The following is a 24,457-nucleotide window of genomic DNA, read 5'->3' as shown; positions in this document are numbered from 1 at the left end:
AAAAGTACTTTAAGAATATTTAATTCTGATGAAAACACAATTGTTCAGAAGAGAAAACCCATAATTGAAACTTGAAGCTGCACCTTGCCGCTAACTTGTTGCTATCTTGAAATTTACAGCTGAAGTTCACAATGTAATGCATCTGCTACCATATGACTACACAAAATAACAACAAAATAATTCCAAATTCTTTAATAAATCCACTGTTAGTCTTTGTTTTTATTAGAGCAATGAGTGCACTGGAAAAATATTTAAACACATGTCAAAAAGTTTTTAAAATAGAGGGGTTTTTAAATTTCTACACAAACTGTCTTCCATGGATCACCTGCAAGTTACTTAACACTTCCAAAACTGACTGGCCAGTCATCTGTAATAAGAATATGCTTCAAACTTACAAAAATGCACAAGACTGATTTCATTAAATTCAGGTACCAAAAAACCTCTCACTGAATAATGTTAATATTAAGGAATAATGATATTTTAAAACAAACAAGTAAAAAACAAGGAAACAAAAACAAAACATAAACTTCTAATTAGTTAAGTCTATATTTTATAAACTTCTGACAAACCTATCCAAAGGCATTAACCAAAGTGGCAAAGAGAGGAATCAGTCACCTCCATTTCTGCCTCTGTTTTTGAAATTCTTAAGGAAATTACAATTTGAGGAGACAGTTACTTTGGTGTTGAAGCTTACAGAACCAAATTATGTATTACATCCCAAAATAAAATGTAACAATATAGAAACAATCTTCAAAGTTGGAGTATATGCAAAAGCAGAAAATAATTATCATGCTGGTTGGCCTGCAACTCTCTCCACTCTGGTGAATATGTAGTTTTAGAAAGCTACATTCAAGTAATATTACAACTTGATAAATGGAGATAAAAATATAAAATCAAAATTTTTCCATTTTTGAAATACATTCTGATACCTTTCATTCACTACTGAGCCAGAATTACAAAATGTAAAGGAATCTGTCCCATCAATCTCCCACCCAGTTTCAGAGTCAAACATGTTCTGTTTGGAGGCCCACAGTGTTTTCACTAGGACAGCTCCTCCCAAGTGTCAATTAGACATCAAAGAGAAAAGGATTTTAAATCCAGAGCAAGCCTCAACAGATAACTACACTTCTTTGTACACCCAGTTATTCTGCTTTCATTCCCATTAGATCGATTACATGTGTTTGAATGATAACACTCTCTCTAGAAAGGAATTTTGACCAGAAAGGATTAGCAGCTGGGGGGAGGGAATAGAGGAAGGAATGAACATTTTCTCTGGCATTATTCCCACAAAAATTTTCTTGAGAATGAAACTATGTAAAGGTTGTCTGTGAACAGCAGAATACACAGACATTGAATATTGCAGAATGTTTGGAATGACATGGAAATGAGCTGAAAAGCAATGTCTGACATACAAGCTAGTATTTTTTACTCTAAAAAAGTTACATTTTTCCAGTTTATGAACTTCAAATGAAAATATCATGGTTCATCTTTTAAAAAACATTGCTCAACATTCCACACATTCAAATTTCTAATTAACTTGAACAGAATGGTCTTTTTTAATCGGAGCCATGATAAATGGCACACCTGCTTGACTGGGATGACTGCCATGGATCAGATAAAGTGCAATGCATCTCAATGACATTTTATAAAAAATGGGTAAATGATGCATGTGAACCAGCTCTTCTGGCATCCAATTCCATGTTGCCTCATGGCATCTATTTCCACCTGAGATCCCCTTTGTCCACTCCTTTCAGCTTCCTTCTTCCCTGTGAACACTGCAATAATCCATATACTTATATCACAGTTTATTATTTAAAACTTTTCCTTTCATACTTTTCAACTAAATTTAAAATTATCCCTACATCTAATAACACTCCTCTAAGCAAAAGAATGGTATAATTGCATGGATTGAGTGGAGCAGTATGATGAGTAACAGGATTTCTCCTTGCTCCTTAACCACTGAGAAGAAGAGCAGCAAAAGAGCACTAATAACTTGCTGAAGCTGATTTTGCTAAAACACTGAACCAGTCAGCAGTTCTTCTGTGGATAATTGAAAATTCACGCTTTAGAGATCTCTCTGTACTTATACCAACAAAGAAATCACTTTGCTCCTTCACCAGAAAGGGGAGAAAATTTAGGTGCGTACAGATTCCATACAATGCTAGTAGGTTTTCATTGGTGTTTTGGTATTTCTGAGCCAAGACACATAATTCTATGAGTTCAATGATATTACATTATTCATAAAATAAATAAGTCCAGCAGGTACTACTGTGCCTTTTCCTTCCCCTTACTAAAAAAAAAAAATCTCATGGAAACACAACACAATGTGAGTTATGAGGATTCTAAAATACAAGGATGACTCTGCAAAGTGATACTGACTTTCTACAAAATAATTTTACTAAGGTCCTTGCACACACATCACAATTATTGATCTCCTGTGTCACAATATGCAAACACTGTGAATCATTTTGTCGGTATTTCTGATTCAAAACTGACACTCCTTGCTAGCCTCCTGAAATACCTAGGGATACAGAAAAAATCCCTTTGAATGTTATAATACAAGAAAAATACATGTTCCTTTTCCTTGCTTTTTTAATTTCAGAACTGCGAAATGCTACACTTCAAGTCAAGACAGAACAATTCTGCCTGCAGCCCCTATGGAGTTTTCCAGACCCACCTTCAAATTACTGATTATCTGGACCTGTTCACTCTACAGAGAGCTGTAACAGGGAACATACTTCACTCTAAAGTATTAGTTACAAATAAACTATTAATTGAATTGCCAGTCAACCAGAACATAAAACCCCTTCATACATGGGCCTACTGTCATTCCTAACCTCACAGAGCCAGCATCTTCACCATCTTAGGTTTCAGTCCAACTTAAAGGACCATCCCTTTCTCCAAGGATGACAGCCCTCACCATCAGCCTCAAAGAAATTCGCACATCCTGACAACTGTCGACTTTATAAACATGAGTTCATACATCTCTGTAGATAACCTACTACATAAATCTTCATAAATCCTGGTTTTGAATGACATCAGAAACCCCACAGAATGATTTTTATGCTAAGATCAGTTAAAATAATGAAAAAATAGTCTGGCTCAGATTCATCCCAACTATCACATTTCCCAAAAATACATCAGTCTGTATCAGGCAATGATGGAGCTATCATCCAAGCTACTAACATTCTACGCTCCAGTTTGCAAACTGCAAAATATACTATTTTGAAAAGGAGGCCTCCTGGAAAAGAAGTAAGCATGTATTTGGTGGGGTATAAGCTTCCTTTTAGATGATACACAGGCTGCTGTGCAATGCTTCAAAATACTATCAAATGCAGCTTAATGTCAAGTGAGGGAAGTGGTCCTCTAAGCTACGGCTGTAGCTCCTTCCTCCTCACCAGAATCTTTCCAGTTTCCCCTGTCCTGCAGCACCACATCTTCTTTGGTTTGTTTTGTGTCTAAAGCAGAGAAGGAATTAAGAACCAAACAGCTGTTTTCAGTCTCAAAGCAAAAAATCATCAAACCATGTGAGTGACTATGTCATAGGGGAGAAAAGTTTCATATATTATTTAAAAATTAAACCCATAATCTCAAACTTTCCACAAATAGAAGTTGGCTAGTTCACATTTTAACAGAAATAGGGCCCAAACCAAAGTGTTCAGAGAAGTTTTGACTTCGGTTCACTGACTGAATTACTACAAATACATGGTAAAACTTTCAAAACAAACTTTAGTGACTCCAGGGAATTCATGGTTTTGGGGATTAAAGGGAGCACACACCTTCTGAAGTATAGATTTAAAAAAGGGAAAAAAAAACCCAAAACAAACACATGAAACTCAATCCATGCAGACTTTTATCTCTTTCACATTCAGGATACCAACAACTCATCTAACATTGCACTGCAAGTAAAACAGCTGATCTAAACAAACCCAGTGTAAATTAACAATCTGGGGGCAGGTGGGAGAGGATCAAAGACACATCTCTGGCAGTTCTATTGCTTCCTACCCTCCCTTCTCTAAACCAGACATAATCTGGATCATTTCATACTAACTTTCAGACAGCTATGAGGATGAAACCATCTCCTCTCACACATATTTAAGTTCCTCTTCAAGTGATATGTTCAAGCGCCAAGTAATTTATTTAGAAAGCTCTGCAATCTCATATTACAGCATGCTGTGTTGGAGAACCACAATCTTCACTAAGCTGTCCAATGAAGTACTGCCTTTGCAATTAAAAAATTAATTCCTATTTCTCAGCAATTTTTTTCTTCCTTCAACTTTTCTTCCTTGCTCCTCTTTTTAGATTCTGACCAAGACATCTCTTAGAGGGTTTTTTTTAGAAATAAGGTTCACATTTCAAACATTTCACAAGGAAGCAGATGTAACTCTTCAAATATTTCAACGTGTCCTCAAAAGATATCCCATAGATACAATTTTTTATCAAATGAAACCACGCCGTTTAGACTGGACAGAATATTCCAGAAGGGCCACAGCAGCGAGAAAAAATGCACTCCCTGTTCTCTTTTACAGGAGTTTCCTTTCAAGGAGATCTCTGCATCCTTGAGCACTTGCCAAAGTTGACCAGCCAATGGCTTATTAGAACTGGCTGCTTGCCTCAAAGTGGCTCCTTCCAAGTAACTCTGAAGATCCTGAAATCACAGCCCATGGTCTCAGGAGTGTGACTTAACACATGGTCATTAAGTAAAGATTTCTGCTTCATTGTTAACATTCATTTCCCTCTCAAAAGCACAAATGATCTCTCATTTACATGATTTCAAGTTTTCCTCCAAATGACCTATAAAAATGCTGAAAAGCAGATTTTCAATAATTTAACATGACCCGGTCTCCCCTGCATCAGTCTCATTTCCTAATCAAAATATGATATGCTACCTTACATCAAATAAATTGTGTAAGAACAGTATCAGTTCAAGTGTATCTGTATCAGGGTAATGTCCAATACCATAATGCATCCTCCTTCATTAGTCATTGTATTCAGCTATATTTATCTTGCCAGCAATAAAAGACAAGAAAGAAAATGCATCATAGTAACTGAGATTACCATCAGAAAACCACAGCTTATACTAATATTCTAAAGCTAATATGCTAAGAAAAAAAATATGAAACAACAAAATGTTTCCTGGCCCATGTCAACGATCTAAAATATGCATAAAAGTAGGATCAAAAACTGTAGAAAATAAATTAAAAACTGAGCTCTCTAAGAAGTAATTGCTTAAAGAAGTTTCCTATGCTAATTAGGAACCAACACATCTTGAAGATAACTGCTACATTTTTAGTAAACCAGTGAAATTATCTACTTTGCCCTAACTGCATAAAGAACACAAAGTATAAACTTCTCACTTGCTCATTACTTAAAATGAAATTTCATGCTTTTGGGCTGTAAAATCAGGGCTGTAAAACTGTATGAAAATCCTTTAAAAAAATTCATGCTCAAAGCTCGAATCCTAGCTTTCACACAGCCATCCAACTCAAGTTGCTAATTCTAGACAAAAACAGAGAAAAGCTGCCAACATTATTATGTCTGTATGAACACGTACATATTGAAAGCACTTGATGTCAACCAGTAACCCAGTAACTAAACAAAAAGAGTAAAAGTAAAATCCCAAGGTTCACCTGTTTAACAAAATCACCACTATTTTGAACTGTGTAATCACTGGCAACAGCTGAATCATATGGTGATGAAAAATATACCAAATGACTGTGTAAAGACACACGGGAATTTTTTCAGTTGATAAAATTTTAAAATATATACTTTTTATAAAATATTATTTTATGGAAAGCTTTCATTTGTTAATTTACTAGAAGCTCTGAAATCAATCATACTGAAAGACTAAAAATAACCTCTTTACCAAGTTAATCATACAGAACATTTTGGCTCAAAAGATATGAAAAACACCTAATTATGGCAATAGATTTGTTCCCTATAAGAATGAAAGCAGATAATGGCAGCATTGTGAGACTGATGTTCACTAATATGATCAAGAGACTAATTATTATCCATGAATCATTTGTAGCATTCAAAACTTGATTAATGTCAGGTCAAGTTTAACATGTGATAGGTTTTATTAGTAATGCTCAGCTATCCCACAGCTTGTCAATGTACATGAGTGCCATCTGTTAGGTGTAGGAATAGCCAACAGCCACAACAAAAACACATTGGCAACAACTGGTCACTGAAGTATGTTTTAGGAATTCCATAAGGAATACCCTGATAATTTTAAACATACTAGACCAGAATCCAGCACTAAAGACCTGCTAAAGATAGGGAACTTGCAGCCCAAAAAGAGTGAGCATGCAAGGCATGTTTCTCTCTTTTGAAAGGTCAGTCAAAGGTGTGTTTAATAATACTGGACACTTCACAGACTGACCAGTTTCTACCAACAAACATTTTTTTGCTAGAGGAATATGTGTAGCTTCCTGTCTACACTCCTCCATGGATGTTTAGCAAGCATTGCTGTAGAGAATACACTGCTTTACCCTTCTGAGCATCACTCATGGTATTCAAATACATATGGTCCTAACGGCTCACCTAGCAAAACACTGTTAGAGGATGCTCAATCTGAAATTCATATTCCACAAAAAACCATTCACTGACAGCCTTCCATTTGTTTTAATTACAGATAATGGCAAGAAGAAATCCTTTTGCGGGAGGGCCACTTTCTAGAATTTCCCAGCACTTTGTGGAGGCCTGATTTACCAGGGGTCACCTCTCCCATGTACAGCCCATTATAGCAGGACAGCAAGTCACCTGGGCACTTCCACTGAATCTCCACAAGCACTGCACTAGTAACAGTGTGAGCAGCAAAGTTGAAATAACATGAAGTGGCAACAGACAGGTGCATGCACAGAGAGGAAGGAAGGTGACCTAGTTCTGGGTTTGCTCTGGCAACTATGTACTCCCTTCTGTCTACAACTAGTTAGAAACTCAGCAGGAGCATTGAAAGAAACATTTACATATCTCATTGGTACAACAGCCCTCTCAGATGTATTATAAACATGTTCTCATTTGATGGCCCTCTTGCATTCCAAGAGGATGAAGCTGAAAAGCTGCAGATGTAGGCTGCCACTGGTACCTGCAGTCTGCACTTTGGCTCCAAGCAGTCTGTTTCCTGCTGAAAAGTGTGATGTGCAGGGCTCCCAGACTCCTTTGTGTCAAAGTCAAACATGTAAAAGTCAAATATGCTGAAGACTTAGCGCTAGTCAGCAGACCACAGACCAAAAATAACATAATTCCAAGAACCACAACCTCTGCAGAGTGTCTTCCTCAACAATTTGCCCATATAATTTCACAGTCAGTGACTGACAAGGGCCCAAACAACTAGTGACTGGTCATTAGTGTTCTAATGACACCACTCTTCGTTACCTTTTAGAACAGCAATTCTGCAGAAAAGTCTTCAATGGAGTCCATATATTTTTTCCAGGAGAGGAAAGCAATAGAAATTCCAGTTTATACTCATGTGATAGGGAATGAGCAACACCTCCAAGCAAGAAAACCAAAGAGATTCAACCCTGTAGCTTGCTTTGTGCCATGAGGCACCGCTTAGGAAAAAGCACGTTGGGATGCAACCTTGGATGTGAAAGTCTAAGCACCACACCAGCTTGATTTCACTACCCAGCCATAGAGGAAAAAAATGCTATTGTGGACAAGAGTAAAATACATTGTGAGGGTGGCAGGAAATCACGTTTGATGGTTCTTTTTTTTTTTTTTTAATATCCTCTTGGTTTTGCAGCTAATTCATTAACAGCACTCTTCAAATATGCTAATAACACTAGCTGTATGCCATGTTTCTTAATTATTTGGAGACATCTTAGAAAAATCTAGAGCTTGCTACAGTAAGAGCCCCACTGAGCTGTCACCCCTGTGCTGGTTCTGAGTGAACAACTCCAAAGGTTATGCACCTAATATATTCAAAACAATACCCAAGAATAACATAAGCACTATGTGTGTTAATGCTTAATTTGACAGCACATCTGCATTCCTGAATTCAAAATAAGCACGAGGCATTTCTGACTGTCAATCTCTTCTCAGAAACACAATTGAGAAACTGACATCAATTAACTACGATGTTTTCAAATGCTTCTTTCAAATAACAGAAATAAGCTCCTCCAAGAAACTTTGACTTTTGTGATAGCTTCAAAATTAGAGAAATGTGGACTCCTTGAAGCTTTGTGGGAATGACCCTGCCAAACAGCAATATTTCATATTTATTTTTCCTGACAAAGAAGCAGCAATATATTTCACGGCTTGGCCATTTCATGTACTGTGCTCTTCACAGTTCTCTGTTTCAAACTGCATGGTGCCTTCATTTTCTTTCTTTTAGGCATGGGGATGTCACCCACATCACCCTCCCCACACTCTCCTACCTGGCAGAACACCCATCTGAGATGCCAGTGTTGCTGGAGCCAGAGGAGATTCAATAGGCTCCAGTAGCAAATGCTTTGATCTATTTACACATTAGCTGCAATCTAGGACATCCCTGAATGGACGAAAGATGCTCGGTAAAGTTTGTAATGTCTTCAACGGAGCACGGCTCTCATGACACCGATGCTTGCAAGCTCCCTAATTCTCTGTGTTTGACCAAATACTACATTCAATAGTTCTGATTTCAAAGGAAAGAATGGCACTGGGTTGAGTACAATGGGGCTGAATGATCTTCCACTGTTACGTACTTGATAAGGTTTATCTGTTACCCAGCCCTTGTGTAAATCTGTCATCCAGCCCCTGCATAAACTGTTCCAACATAATTTGATCTCTGATTGCCAAAATCATGAATAGGTCTGTTTTAATTAAGTCAGATAATTGAGGATTTTATTTTATTTTATTAAGCATTTCTAATAAGACTTGTCAACAAAGACAAAACTGTATATACAGTTTATACAATAATTCAGTCAGATACAAAACTGATATACAAGAACATAATGTTTTCATACATTTACTGTTCCAATTCCTGATTCAAACTGGGCTAATATTTTATACTGAAGCATAGATTTTAACACAAAAATTAAGGTTTAACTTAAATTCTGGATGTTTAAAAAATCAGATTCTTCTGTTATGCAATGGCACTTCAGGGCTTTATTTGCTACAAAGTTGAAATCAAAACTGTAAAGCCATAATAGTAAAATGCTAAGATTTTGTAATTTCTTTATTTTAAAGATTAATTTTGTTCAAGGTCTGGTTTTGGGGTTTTTTCTCAAAATTGAGCATATTACAAGAAAAGAAACAGCTAGCAGCAATGTCCTATAATCTTGCATCATAATAAGTTGCTTTAAATTTCACCCCCATCTTTGCCATTTTCTTTGTGCTTTTATTCATTTTATCCAAATTAAGTGCATGTCTCTTGAACGTCATTCCAATAGGAGAAGGCTGATGGCTTCCCTGTGGAGCTGCATTGCCAGAAGGCAGTTTGGAAAGTGACAGGCTGTGAAGTGGCACAATGGACAATATTAAACAGTTGCCCCTCAATTAATGAGTGGAGTGACCCACTTAGTCACCACAGCTGAGTCTTCTAACTAATTCAGAAGATATCAAATATACAATTCAATTGTCCATACTGGCAAACCAACTGGTAAATAGGTCCAAACAGATTTGCATTTCCCCGGTTTGGTAATATACCATAAAACCGAAATAAGAAATCAGTGCCAACAACACTTTTCCTACTTAGAAAGGTATATAGTATTTCCACTGTACAAAATACAGAAGAAATAATTTACAAAAATGCTAGAATGTTCAAATCTAATGTTAGATTGTTAAAAGCTAAGCTGAATGTGTACTGTCCTGATGTTTAAACTTACAGTGTGAAACAAGTAGAATACTTCATCCATACAGCTTTATCTTTCCACTAGTTTCAATGCTTTCTTTCTCATACGATAGTTTGACAAGTCAAAATTTAATTACATATTCCACATCTGAATCATTCTACATTTATTTAATTTGCACCACTAGCAATATCTAACATGGGCCACAAGCTATGAAAATAATCCTTCATGGAAATATCCAAGACTGTTTGTTTTAACTTCAGTAGATCACTTTCTGAAAAATGTGAAACGTAACTAATGTGTGAATAATTTCTTAAAAAGAAAAAACTTCTTTCCTAACCAAAATACTACTGTACTGAAATATTATATTTGACCTTCAACATCATAAATAATAATAACCAAATGCAAGTAGTCTAATCCTCTTCTGTTTACTCCAGAAAACAAACACAGATTCTTCTTCGTGAATGGGTCTCCTTAAGTGACTCCAGCAAAGCAAGGAGGCTGAGAAGTTAGCCACCACTGAGTCAGTGTTTGCCCTAGCTTGAGGGAACCCAAATCTAAGCAAGTAGCTGCTGCCTCCCTGTCCCACAGAAAGTAAAGGAACAGTCAGAAGCAGCTGAGCTCCCCACCACTACTGGCCTACAAAGCCTCTGCTACCCCCAACCTCCCACTGACAGAAATTATGTTTACAGAATAGTATTCACATCATTGCAATGCTGCAGCTGGCTGCATGAAATAGCTGCAGTTCAAGCACTGAATTTCAAGTGGCAGTAACTACATTCAGCTCAAGATCTGCAGTTTAGTCACCTATTTCATCTTACAATTTACAAAGCTACCAGTTTGGCTGATTGGCTGTACTTACCTCTACAATTCATGTGGTAAAATAACTTTGAACAATCAGGCTGAAGTACTACATGCTGGGATATAAGACAGCTGCCAAGATTTCAAATTCTAGTATAAGAATAAGGTAATATCTTTGCAGCTTCTTATTCCCTATTTGTTTACTAAGTTCCTCAGGTCAATGATTATTTGTGTTTACAGAAGAAAAGCATGCCAAAAAGAAGATTTAAGCGAAGGTTACACCAGCACAAAAGTATCTAAGGGTGAAATAAAGCAATACTGCTTTTACACCAATAAACTTTCCATTCTTGGGGAGATGGAACAGGAGTGAGGAAGAAATGTAAGACATGAAAAATAAAAACAAACAGAAACAAAATGGTAGAGGGGACATGGGTTAGAAGACAATTAAAATGTGATTAGATGATAAATAGGCCAAAACCTTGGAAGGGAACAGATGGAGTGAGGAATATGATGTAGGCCGGGCATGAAGAATGGTTGCCAATCTAGGCCAGGAAATGCGGGATTGAAAGGTGAGCTGATTAAACTACTCCTGAAGGCATAGAAAATCAAAACAAAAATAAAAACAGAGGAAACAGGTCTTCTTGGCAATAAAAAACCTCCAGATGGTAACATTCTCTCTTCACTGAGATGGGGATTTCAAGATCCTCAATAAATAGACAGAGTATTTGACACTTCTGCAACCACCATTGTTGCCATGCAATTCTTCTGTCCCATGACTGCAAAGTTTCTCCTCATGTTGTCTGTAGGCAACTTGGAGATGTAAGACAGGGCCTTGTCATTTGCAGCCAGTTTTGGTTAACAGCTCTCTTGGCAGACATGGATGAGCAATGTCTGCATATTCTGCCCTTTATCAGGGTTCACTCTTTCAGGGCATTCAAACACTAACTTACAGCTGCTGCTCAGCTGTCTGCAAAATACATGAACAGCAGCAAAGTGTGCACTTACACATTCTCCTGCATCAGAAGTCCACAGCCACTTAATTTTTCAAAGCAAACCATTTCAACAGGAGCTATGCCTTTATTGGTATAAACTCTAAACATTCCCCCTCTCCTAACTACAATAAAAGCAGTTTTAAAAAGTAAAAATAAAAATCCAGATGTCAAATAAACAAGGAGAACAAAGTAAATCACCTGTCAGTTCACAGATTTGACTGAAAACTTTTAAAAGGATCCTAGACCATTTAATCTTGTAGCAGAGATTACCTTCTCTCTAATCCCTCTAGGACAAGCTGTCATTTTAAAACCAGATAATAGTCCAAAACTGACAAGTCATTGACATACAGTGTGCTAACATTTGCAAAAGGTTGTTCACTTGACCTGTATCATTGTTTAACCTTTAGCCCTTTTGTTCCATTGAGAGTGATGGGTACAATTCTCCATGGGACCACAGACTGCACAGAAAGGAACTTTTTTCCTACTCCTGCTAGAAAGAATTTTCACTAGACAATAGGCTTTAGTGATGACATCCAGACTGAGACTGTCCACACAAAAAAGCCTTGCAAGAGAACTGTGAATTGGTTTAAGCAAGGAAAGCCAAGAATGGACCACTTCCAAGAATATAATTATTTCTATGCACCTGTACTTCCTGCTCAATATAATGAAAATAATGTCTTGCTGAAAAGCATAATATTCCTGTAAATACAAGGCCATGGTTCAAAGCCTAAGAGTATGAAGCATTTAAAGCACCAACCTAAAACTCAGCTTCTTCCACTGACTGCTGCATTCCTTACACAACGGGTGGGAGATTTTGACCATATCATCTCCTTGAATTCTGATGCAAACCAATAAATGCAAAGAAAGCAAGCTATGCAACAGAAGTGACCAATCATGCAAATGTAATGACAAACACCAAAAATTCAACTTTGCTCAAAATGTCTAAAAGAACCTATAAGTTACATTAAAAGGAAGTTCCCAGCTAACACTAAAATACTAATCTGTGTTTAATTGATTATAGAGGAAAAAAACTTTAGTGATAGTGCTTTCTTCATCAATATCAGAGTTCTACAAGGCAATATTTTTAGAGACTCTGAGAATATACAACCTTCTCTCCAGTGATTGTTCGTTTCTTTGGTCTTACCACTAAAACTCAGACTTACAAAAAATAACAGTCCATCCAAACACCTTAAAATAACCCTGAAGGCAATATCATAAAAACACAGCTTTTATTTCCAAAATCCAAAATCAAATCTCAAGACACAACTACAAACACTGTCATACTTTATAATTGCACTTTAAAAGTGCATTTCATTTCACAGTAAATTGATTTCCAGATTAAAAAAAAAAAATCAGTCAGTACCTAACTCTGGCATTAAGTTCTAAATCCATAACTCGAAGAACATTTTCATTAGTGGATGTATTATATAACACAGCACAAAGTTTACTGCTGTTTCAAATAATTACTTCCCACTTTTTCACTGAAAATAACTAAGTCTACATGGAAAACACTCATTTTTTCTGGTATAATTAAAAGTTTTTGCCACTTTTTCTGCTATTAAATACAGCAGCAAGGCTCCTGGCCTTTTGAGTAATCTTCCTACAGTCCACACAATCTAATACACATTTACTGATATTTTTATCAAAAAGAATGGAATGGAATGTCTTAGATCATAGAAATGAATGATGGAGGGAGGCTGTAAAAAAGATCTAGAACATTCTCTTGTGAAGTTCAAACTGCATCCTGAGAACGTGTTTCAAAAATTAAAGCTTCTCAAAACAAAAATAAGACGTGATGAAGTACACATGATTCTTTTCTTGATCTCAAGCAAACCCCAGCTACACTGGAAAAAAAAATTACGCCAAGCAACTCCAAATCATACTCCAAAAGTTTTGATGAAACCCATTCTGACAAGGTACGGGTTTTCCACTTTTTCACCCTTGAATATGCTGGTGCAATCAGAGAGCCATCTTATCTGTGACCAAGGACTGCCACCCTCCTTGATCTTTGAAAGCCTTGGGGGTGACTTAAGAAGCCACACCTTCTCTCAGTGAAATACACTGCGAAGAAAGTAGGGAAGAAACCCAGGCTTAAAAATATCACAGCTTTTCTGAGACCACTCAAGGGTGTAAATCTTTAAGGATCTTGTAATGGTTTTACCATTACATCTTGTAATGGTTTTACCATTACAAGATCCTTAGGAATCCTTTAGGAAGGATCCTGTTAGATCCCTCCTAAAGATAAAAGGATCCAACTCTTCTTGGAAAAGAAAAGAAAAACATCTAATTGAACATAAGGAGAAGACTACCTAAGCAGGTCCCACTTGTCACCCTTTAGGATCCATTCAGCGGCACCTGTCTCTGGAGAGGGATTAATGGATATGAACAGACTTGGAGGACAGAAGGAATTCCTTATCTTTCTGCAGACCTTGCTGTCCTGCACATAGAGTTGGCAAACCCTTTCAAGACAGTCATCATTGATGCAAGAGGAAGTCTGCTCACTTTTTCAGCTATACTGATGAGGCATTCATCACTACGTTTGTTGCTATAGTTGCAGAGATGACTAAATAAAAATAGGATAAAGATCCTTTGGGTAAAACAATATTATTTTAAATAGTCTTTTTTCAGAATAGGGCAATGTTTCAATAAACTGGACTACTGTTTATAGTCTATTCTGACCATATGTAATGAAAAATTCACAAAGTTATGATAAATATGAAAATGCAAGGCTTTTTTCATTACCCTAAGGAAGTGTTACAGGAATCATAGTCATCAAGTTCACAGAAGTAATGAAATGGAAAAGGTATTTTGAGGTAAGTAAGAGCACCAATAATTCTTAGTTTATATATAGATCTTTTGAGAATACATTTTTATGAATACTATTCTTTTGAGCAGATATAGATTTGAAATCTATTTTGAACCAATCATTATTTCTCTTACGTGTTTACCAATATTGCCTTAGATAAAATTCCACATCAATACTGGTACTGCTACCTAAAACTCCTTACAGTTATCATAGGGCATACAAACAATTTTCAAACATTGGCATAGAACTTCTTCCTTATTGAAAACAATGATCAGATTTCAAGCCTGTTAAGAAGCTTTCTGTTGTAAGAGTAGTAAAAGGAACATATTTCACTAGGTAAGTCTGATTTAAATGAGGACAAAAATACCCTATAACGTACATTATACAAAAAGAAAAATGTGTAACCTAAACTCCAAAATGTAGAAAGCTTCAGAGTCTGTCATGACTGATACTTAAAATACCTACCTCAAATCAACCGAAAAAAAATCCAAGGAAAAAACACCAAAGAAGCCATACACCAAACCCAAATATCCCAATAAATTAAAAATGTATAGATATTCATATCTCAAAGATGCTTTTAAGGTGGTGGCAACACATTATGGTAAAAAATTGTTGACTGAACTGCATTTGAAACACAATCATCTCAAAGGCAGATTGCAATGTCCCTAAACTTTTACCTGGTATTTTAGATTTATTGATATCTTCAAAAACTGTTTTTTAAAAGCCTGAGATAAGTAATAAAACCAAAAAACCTCACTTTTCAGAATTATCCCCAGCTGCCAGTCACCCCACAACAATTGTTGAACATTTGGTTAGCAAAGGAACTCATCGGAAGACACAACAAAAATGCTGAGGGAAAACCTATACATATCACTGTTATACAGCCTCCAGTACCACAACATAAAACAACTGAAATCAAGCTTACCTTTCTGGAAGTGTAGATGTCAAAAAATGGTTTGTTTCGAACACTGAAGGGTTCCTGTGCTTTGTCAATGAGACCACTTTTCATCTTCTCATGTCGTGGAAATATAATCTCTTTCTCTATACATGCAAGTCGAACATTAAAATCACAGTCTCCAACAGGCTGTCCCTGCCAAGTTACAAAAATCAGTATTAAAATCAAACACCAAATTATTTGAACAATTTAAGCTTTCCTAAGAAAAGATATAGAAAACTACAGATATATAGAAGAATTATCAATTTACTAAATTTTTTCCCAAATGTGTGATTTTCAAACATTTTTTCCCGGGTTATAAGAGGTTTTCCCAAACCAAAGTTCACAGAAAGCTAGAAATCTGTAATATGCATTCAAGCAGACATGAATTAAACGCCCAAATACCTTTAAAGTTAAGCAAAATAATTTAAATACCCCCTAATTATAGCTTTTATATGGTAGTTATACTTCTCCACATAGCTTTCCTCTGAAGCCATTTAGATAATTTTGTTCACAATACTTTTAATGACAAAGCAATGAGATTTACACATTTAAGTGAAATCCTTGCTCTAAGTGCAGTATATTTATGCCTTGAAAGAAACATTAATTAATGTTCATTTTTCTGCCATAGAAAAGAGAATAATAGGTGCAGTTGGAAAATGTGCCAATAAACAACGGCTACAAAAACCTGCAAGATATTTGAGGGCTCAGTCACAAAAAGGCAGTAAAACCCTTCGATAAGCCTCAGCAGCATATCCTGACCTTTCAAGATCAGAAATAAACCAGCAGCTTTACATTTTTCTTTCTACATTTGGTGCATTGCACCAGATCAGTATGAGCATTCAAAATGTGCATTTGTCAGATTAGTAACGGAGTTCTAACGCTTGTAATGGAGTTCATTATATTTTGAGCATTAGATGGTGAGGAAAACACGCTATGGATATCACTAGAACAAAACAAGCAACTGTCAACTAATAAATTCTAAAGCTCATTTCAATCAGAGGTGTCACTTTCACAGCAATGAGACACAAAACTCATAGATTTCCACTGTTACAAGTGTGATTAAGCACAGAAAGTTATTTACATGAGATCATCCCTCATTTTGCCACCCCATTCACACAAGAAAATAATTTTCAAAACCCATTCCTTTCATGGCCTATAGGAAATAAGCTCACAGAGCCTTGGCTTGCAAACCAGAATTCTTCAAAAATTGAAAGCAATGAGCAAAGGAAACTGGGAAGACATGGGACTCAAATCATCAGTATCAGCAGTACAGCTGAGCAGAAGAACTGGCTACCAGGTACCTCCTGCACTAAAGGCAACTCGAAGGAAAAAAGCACTGCTCCAACATGCTTCAGAGAGGATCTGAACTGGTCAACTGGAAAGAAGGCCAAAAAAAAAAAAGCAAAATGACATTCTGATGAGGCACACAAAGGTAAGAGAGCAAGAAGTATCCGAACAGGTATCTCAATTAGGAAAAAAACAGAATGCCTATTTAAATAACATGAATTTAATCAGTTCTTTCCAAAATCATATTGGCTTTCACCAAAACCTTTGACATTTCATGTTCCCAAAGAAGCATTAAGCTTGTCTTATATTTCTTTGCTAGCATTAGAACCTATTAGACCTCTATCATAACTCCTCAGTTGTTCATGGCAACAGCTTTAAGAATGATGTATTGCTCCCATACCACACGTAGGTCACAACCACTTTCTTTTAGGACTCGGCTTCAGTCTACATAAGAGCAGGCAGCCCAGCCACCATCACTCTGTGGGGAAGCACATCTTGTACAAAGCCTGTGGCTGACACCAGGGGTGAAGTGTCTCCTAATCTCTGTGCACTGATCCATGCTCATGAAAAAGAAAGCCTAGCTGGCTATTAATGTTGCCTTCAGTGTTGTCCTCCTTTCAAACATGAAGGTCTTACCAGTAAAGAGCCATTCAAATGAATGGAAAATTAAGAGTATGGAAAAATCCAAGGGGCAGGAGAATGATTCACTCTTTATTCACTTCTCACAGAATTCAGCTGCATGACCTACAGATTTTTAAGTGCCACAGACAAAATGCTGGAATATCAATCAATCAATTAATCAATCAATCAATTTTTTCTTCCTTCTTTTTTCCTTCCTTTTTTTCTCCCCCTGTGTATAGCATACTTGAGTACTCATCTATACAGTGACTGAGCTTGCCCTGGTTTGTACATGGAATTATAGCACAGAAAACACATCTCAACACCTGTAACAACTGACTGAAGTACTGATTGAAGAATTCTTTCCTGGGAAATGTATATATATATATATTTTTTTTATCATTTCAAAGAACCCACATAATTCTCTAGGTAGATTTCAGCAAGATCTAGTGCACATGCTCTCTTCCCTATATTTTCCGCTCAGCCACATTTTATTAGTAGGTCTGAAAGAGCAAATGAACTAATTAATATTTCATACATTTGAGCTTCCAATAAGCCAATAAGCAGTTAGGTTATTTAGAAAGCTTTTTTATAATGACTCCTTCAAAAAATGGTTTTGTACAGTGATTTATATTTCCATCCATAAACAGTTAAATTAAAAGCTGAGGCAACTTCATATGCACCATAAACCAGCTGAATCACTTTCTTTTCCTGAAAATATTCCTTTCACTTTTCTCATCTACTTGGAACTAATTATTTCCTGCAGTCCTGCCAATCATATATTTCTATTTTAAAGCTTGTTAAATAGAAGGGTATATTACCACTAGGTTCCATCAAATAAAGGTCAAAGCTAGGTTGACATAAGATCATATGAGAAAGGAAAACACAGACAATGCTGCCAAGCTACTTCATCAGACTAGTAAACTAAGAAGTCAAAGAGTACTTCATTCTTACAAAAGCACAGGACATTAGCAATAAGAAAATTAGCACATAATTGAATTTAACTCAAGGACATACCAAATAAAAGCAATATTGTAGGAGAGTGGCTCTTTCTTTGTTATTAGACATTTCCCATAATTACAAAAAATGTTGCTAATATACAACACATTTATCCCAGACATAGCCAAAATCTTGAAGTGATAACATTCTTAGCTTTAGCAAATAAGTAGGAGGGCAACGTAGGCTGTAATAAATAATTCAGAGACCTTGACAAAACCAGGAAGAGATTATTTAGTGTATAAAGCACACATTTAATAATTGTCAAAAACCAAGACATTGATGCATATATAATCTAAATCCAGGCAGTAAGTAATAGCATGTTTTAGGCAATACAGATGTTTGACTAACTTAAGCATTCAGATAATTAAGATCTTATTCCAATATGCAGGTTTTTACTTGTCTGAGAAGGATGAGGGTCACTACTGCTTGACAGCATAGTTACTGAAGTACATAAAATGATAATTCCTGTTCTAGACATTGTAACCTAAAGCAAGTGTGTTAGCAAAGGATAAAACAAAATTAACAAGTAGCATGCATCTCCTACCTATGTTACAAAGTTACACTTCCCTCTCACTGTAAATAAAATATATCCTAAAGCAAAATATCATTTAGACAAGCCTTAACAGAAGAGTCATCTGTTGAATCAACACCTCTTCCTCAAGCAGCTGAGCTTTCTTCACCTGTTGAAACTCCGTGCATTGCACTAAGGTCACAGCATGGAGTGGGCTTGCAAAATATGGTTTTGATGCTAAAACATCCTCCACACAACTTCAAAACCTAAGATGAAATTTCTACTGAACTTTGAAATCCACCCAGGACTCAACATTTCTAAATTTAAACTCCAGTTATTTCAAATTAACTTCTCAACAGAAATCATACATAACAAGTCACATAAGAATCACAAAAAGAAATGGGTTTAAAACCACTGAAAAATAGGGTCTGCAGCTCATTTAATATCCATTGTCTTGAGCAGATGGGGGAAGACAATTTATTTGCTGAATGGAGATTAGAAAAAAGCAAAAAAAAAAAAAAAAAAAGTGCTACCACCAAAAAAACCCCACCCACCCAACAAGACCAGTCCATCTAACAATGCTCCAAATGGGTGCCAGAAGACAGAATTTGGACAAGTGTCAGGCTGTGCTCCTGCCCTCCACCCGGTTCACAGAGACCTCGTGTTGAAGCCACAACCTCATGCTACATCAGGTGAGGAACTCAAACCCCAGGTCACTGCATACAGCAAAATGGCAGGAGTGGCTGGGACTGGGATAAGAGGCTAATGTGATTTCTGTTGCACATCCAGCCTCTCTCTCCACATGGAGAAAGGCATCCCTGAGGATGTACCAGCATCGCCCTCCACAGTTGATTTTCCCTTCCCCTGTGTCTCTAAGGTTACCTCGCAGCCACAGCTCAGCAAATTCCATAAGCCTTATACAGAAAGTCCTTTACTTAGATGGATGCAGTGAACACACAGGCACCAAATTCCATAAAAGTACTTCATCTTTGATTTTGGTATTTACGCACTTTTTCCACAATGCAGCTATAGCAAAAAGAATAATGCCTGGGCCCCTGCACACAGCTGATAACCAGCATGGGCCAGGATAAACTGAGAATATTTATTCTTTTCCTCCATAGGATATGGCTGAAGTGTACCCACCAGCAAAGCATGCTCCATTTGCTTCTCCAGAGCAGTACCTGAGACATGAATAATTCAGCACACACACACAGATATACGTCCATGTACGTCTTCACTTACTGAGCCAGAGCACAACATATGTCACAACTGTCTTCTATCCTGTGTTTAACGTTATTGACAATTCAAGGCACCCACAGCTGACATCTGTATTCCCAATGAAAGCCCATTATTAGTTCTCCCAACTTCTGAAGACCGTGCAGTCTAATCTTTTTAGCTTTATATTAATGATCTGGCACATATTTCTTCTGACAATGGTTTTATAGATGCTGCTTTTTCTGTACACACGGCTTTATATACAAACAATCCAAAGGTGCTGTTTGAGTTTCCAAATAAGATTATTACTAAGCCTAAAAGGCTTTTTTCATTTCCTATGAAGTTTTCTTTTTCAAGCAGGATTAAAAGTAAAGTATTACGGAAAAGAAAAATGTTATAGAAATATGACCCTTAAGTTCTTTATTTCTAAAAGGCAAAAGGCATGCCAATCAATAGAATCCAAAAATTTATTTCAAAATTTTGGCAATTATCTAACTTTAAAATTTTGGGGGTCTTTAACTTTTCTCACTCAAATATTCAAAACATGTATGACAAGGGCAAGGAATTCAGCAGTTTCAAAAGGTTTATAAAGTTCATCTTAGCATCAACGAGGTATAGTGTGTGAAATACTGTTTCAATTGTAATAATACAAACAGTGTACTGCAGGAACATGATTACAATTTATATGTTGCTGTTTTTTACAGTGCAATATTGCTCTGATTTACCATAGAACAAAAATGGTTTGAAGAATCAGACCTATTAAAAATATTGCTCGAGACATATATTAAATTACTGGTATTTCCTTAAAAATTATCACTGAAAATAAATTTTAAAATGTACAAGGGAAAGAAGTTAATAACCAAAGGACAACACCAAGGTCTAACAGAATGTACAAACATATCTCCACGGGGTTTTTTTATTAGTAAACATAACTTGAACAAAACAGCAGGACTGTCAATACTGTGACTAAACAGATATGACCAAAACAGAAAAAGTAGATTTTACTACAACCATTGCTCTGTCCCTTACTCTTCTTGGATTGCTCAAAACTTTAAACAAATTCACAATAAAAACCATAAAACTCTGTAATTGCAACTGGATGATAAATTTGCACCACCAGAATAAACGTAACATATACAAAGCAGAATATTTACAGTCAGTTGAAGTGACTGAATTATGATTCTCATCACCAATACTGGGCAATAAAGAGGCAGAATTATGGAAACAAGCATCGAGCACAGATGAACACCTAAGCCCTCCCTTTTGAAAAAAAAGCTCCAGTTAGGCACTGAAAGCTTACTAGTTGCTATTTTCAGAGAACAGACAACTCAGTCAAATCCATTGATTGCATGTACAGTGACTTCATTTAGCAATCCTTCTGAGCCCTAAAAACCAGAACTCAATAAGGGAATTTTACTCGGACGTAAATTATTAAAACGAAAAGGAATCCTGTTCTGTCTAGACTGGTTGCCTCCCCTCAGGTAATTTGAGTAGATGAACTTCCCACTTCAATTACAGAAGGAAAAGTCATAGTTCTAAAAAACCCTAATTATAAAATAGATGTGTCATTATCACCATGGGATATTTACACACAAAAAGACTGCATATGGGAATCTAAGTTTTAATAATTTATTTTACACTGAATTTAGGCTATCTTCAAAGTCAAACACAGGATTTTACTGCTTCAGTTTTTTCTAACTATTTTTCCTAGTGCTTGTGTTGCATGTAGTATGGAGGCATTCTTACCTTAATTGGACCACCTAGTATGTGTTGCAGTCAATATTTTCGCTTTCTACTTCAACTCTCCTCACACTTTCTTCCTTTCTATCGGCCATTCACAATGACTCTTCATAGGAATAGCTATTGCTGGGTTTTCACAGAGCTGTCTTTATGAGAAAGAATTATTGCTGCAGTGAATTAAAGAACTGTGGGAAAATTCCTTCATCTTGAAAACATTATTCAGGCCATTTCATACTTGAAAAGATTGTGGCACTAGTGTTTTTAGAATATAAATCACTTCCTGGTATTCAAAATAAGACTGTCTAGTACAGTTAGTAAGAAGTCTTGTAAAAACTAGAAATGAGGGGGGAAATAGTAGTACAATCAGCACTTATTCACAATGACTGTCTTAGAAAAGGAACCACCTACGTTGTCTAAACCATGATAGAACTAAAAATTAAGCTTGTAACACCTGAAGACTTGCAAATATCTATCATTTCAGTACACAATCTGTCTTTAGATATCTAGTTCGTTGGGACATGGTTAGCTTATGAGTAAGAAACACTGAAAATGTAATACTCATTTCAAGAGAAAATTATATTCTTCTTCATATTTATTTTAAATAAGAGAAATATTTTTAAAAGGAAGAAATTACAGCATTCACATTCTCTCCTAGACCATAGCAGTCAGTCAGGCTATTCAAACATGTTAGAACCATGGAATGGTGTGGGTTTGAAGGGACATTAAAGATCATCCAGTTCCATCCCCTGCCATGGCCTGGGACACTTTTCACTAGATCAGGTGGCTCAAATCCCCATCCAGCCTGGCCTTGAACACTTCTAGGGATGGGGTATCCACAACTTCTCTGGGCAACCTGCTCCAGTGCCTCACAAAGCTCACAGTGAAAAATTTCTTCCTATTGTCTCATTTAAACCTGCCCACTTCCAGTTTAAATCTATTCCCCATTGTTCTTTCACTACAGACCCTTGTGGAAAGTCTCTCTCCAGATCTGTTCTAGGCTCCCTTCAGGTACTGGAAGGCAGCAATAATGTCTCCCCTAAGCCTTCTCTTTTTCAGACAGAATAATCCCAATTCTCTCCCAATTAGGCATGAAAAAGAAAATACTAGTGAGGTCCTGCTTTCAACCTTCTTAAACCAATCCTGAAATATACAGTTATTATATTTGCTACAGCCTTCTGATTAACTTTGACTATTTCTTTTTCTTTAGTTCTTTTCTCCTAGAAACAGGAAAAAGATGGGAAGAGACAGGAAGAAAGCTGGAAAAAATGAAATATTGTTGCTAGATTAATTGCAAAAAAATGCGTAATTAAAACTAAGTTAGGGAAATAAGACATTACAACATTGGAACACTCTCACTGCTTCCATATGACATTTCCCCAATACTCTATTTTGCCCAGAGATTTTTGTTTTGAAATATGTCAGACGAGAAAAGCCCTGTTTGAGACTTCATTGCCAGTACTTAGAAAACTGGACAGGATAATGCAAGTGGAAAACCTGTCCCACTGTAAAGTATTTCACACCTTCCACTTCAGCTGTGATTACTGCCACATTTTTGAGAGATCTGAATATTTTCTTGAGACAGAAGCTGGATTTAAGTCCACTTGGCAGTACCTATGGGAATGACTATCATAAACTGTGAGCTGGAGAAGGACACAGTTTTTCTATTTAATCATAAGTTTCTGTAGGGTTAGAAGAAAAAATGATACTGCAGATAAAAAGTGAGGGGTTTTAAAGGTTCGAATCATGAGAAGCAGAAAATTGTTTAACAAAGATACTGAGAAAAGCTCTTTAAGGAAACCTCCTAAGAACAAAAAAATTGGTTTTGGACTTTATTCTCCAAATTCTATTTCAGGTTTAAAATATCTCAGTTATTTTCATTTACAACCCAACTTAAACTTTCAGGTGTGACTTTGTATTTTTTTATAGCAAGTTTCATGGTTTGCTGAAAAAGTATCACATGAGGGTAAGCAAGTAAGAGTACAGACACCAAAGACACAAACACCTGAAAAATATAAAGGATTTAGTATCATGGTAACTTCTAAAGCTACTCTTGGAGAACTACTTGTTCTGTATCCCTCTCCCAGGAGCAACACTATATCTCTTCCCCTGACAAGTAGTGATAATGTGCCATTCAAAAAGTTTCCGGTGAGATGTGCTTCATATGTTGAGGTATAAGAACACTTATATTCTGAGAATAAAACAGGCGTGATAGAATTTAATTAACTCCCTTTCACTTTTATATAATACTTTATTAAGCCTTATTTTGGAAAATATGGAAAACAAACCACCTTCACTGTGATCCATAGTGCCCCCTGGGTTGGGAAAATGAAGATAAAAGTAATAGATGTAAGGGAAAGAAATAAATAAATGGTTATTGGGGTTTTTTTTTCACACAATCTAACCAACAAGTAAAACAGTCAAGCTTCAAGCTAATTACAACACTAGAGACTGCTCCCCAACAACAAGTAGCTTGTTAGATAAAAAAATAAGAGCATGAAAACAGGAAATACATCCTGGTCAGCATGTACTAATTATCACTCTTCAACAACAACCTAAATTTTGCATGCATCATAGCAAAGGAAATTTTTTTTAAAAAGTATGCCGGAATGAACAGAAATGTTACTTTTCAGTTGCTATGCACTTTACTGAAATACAAGGAGTAACAGTGAAGCAAGCACAAGGTAGCTGTCTGAAAGTTTACCAAAGAAATAAGATTTTCAAAACGTGGTGCTCAGATGTACAAGTCAGGTTTTTAATGATAGATAAAAGGTGATCAAC

At 36.3% G+C, this 24,457-nt stretch overlaps 1 protein-coding gene across 1 annotated transcript in view; it reads right to left on the bottom strand.

The window, feature by feature from the left end:
* The window catches only part of RNGTT (RNA guanylyltransferase and 5'-phosphatase), a 171,048-nt gene that overhangs the window by 91,564 nt on the left and 55,027 nt on the right, over positions 1-24,457 (bottom strand). Inside the window, exon 11 of the mRNA XM_030946306.1 lies at positions 15,298-15,462. Within this exon, the coding sequence (XP_030802166.1) occupies positions 15,298-15,462 (165 nt within the window). The remainder of the gene's footprint in view (positions 1-15,297; positions 15,463-24,457) is intronic.

This window comes from Camarhynchus parvulus, chromosome 3 (genome assembly GCF_901933205.1).
Source record: "Camarhynchus parvulus chromosome 3, STF_HiC, whole genome shotgun sequence".
Lineage (NCBI taxonomy): Eukaryota > Metazoa > Chordata > Aves > Passeriformes > Thraupidae > Camarhynchus > Camarhynchus parvulus.
This window is presented reverse-complemented; position numbering and strand designations above follow the sequence as displayed.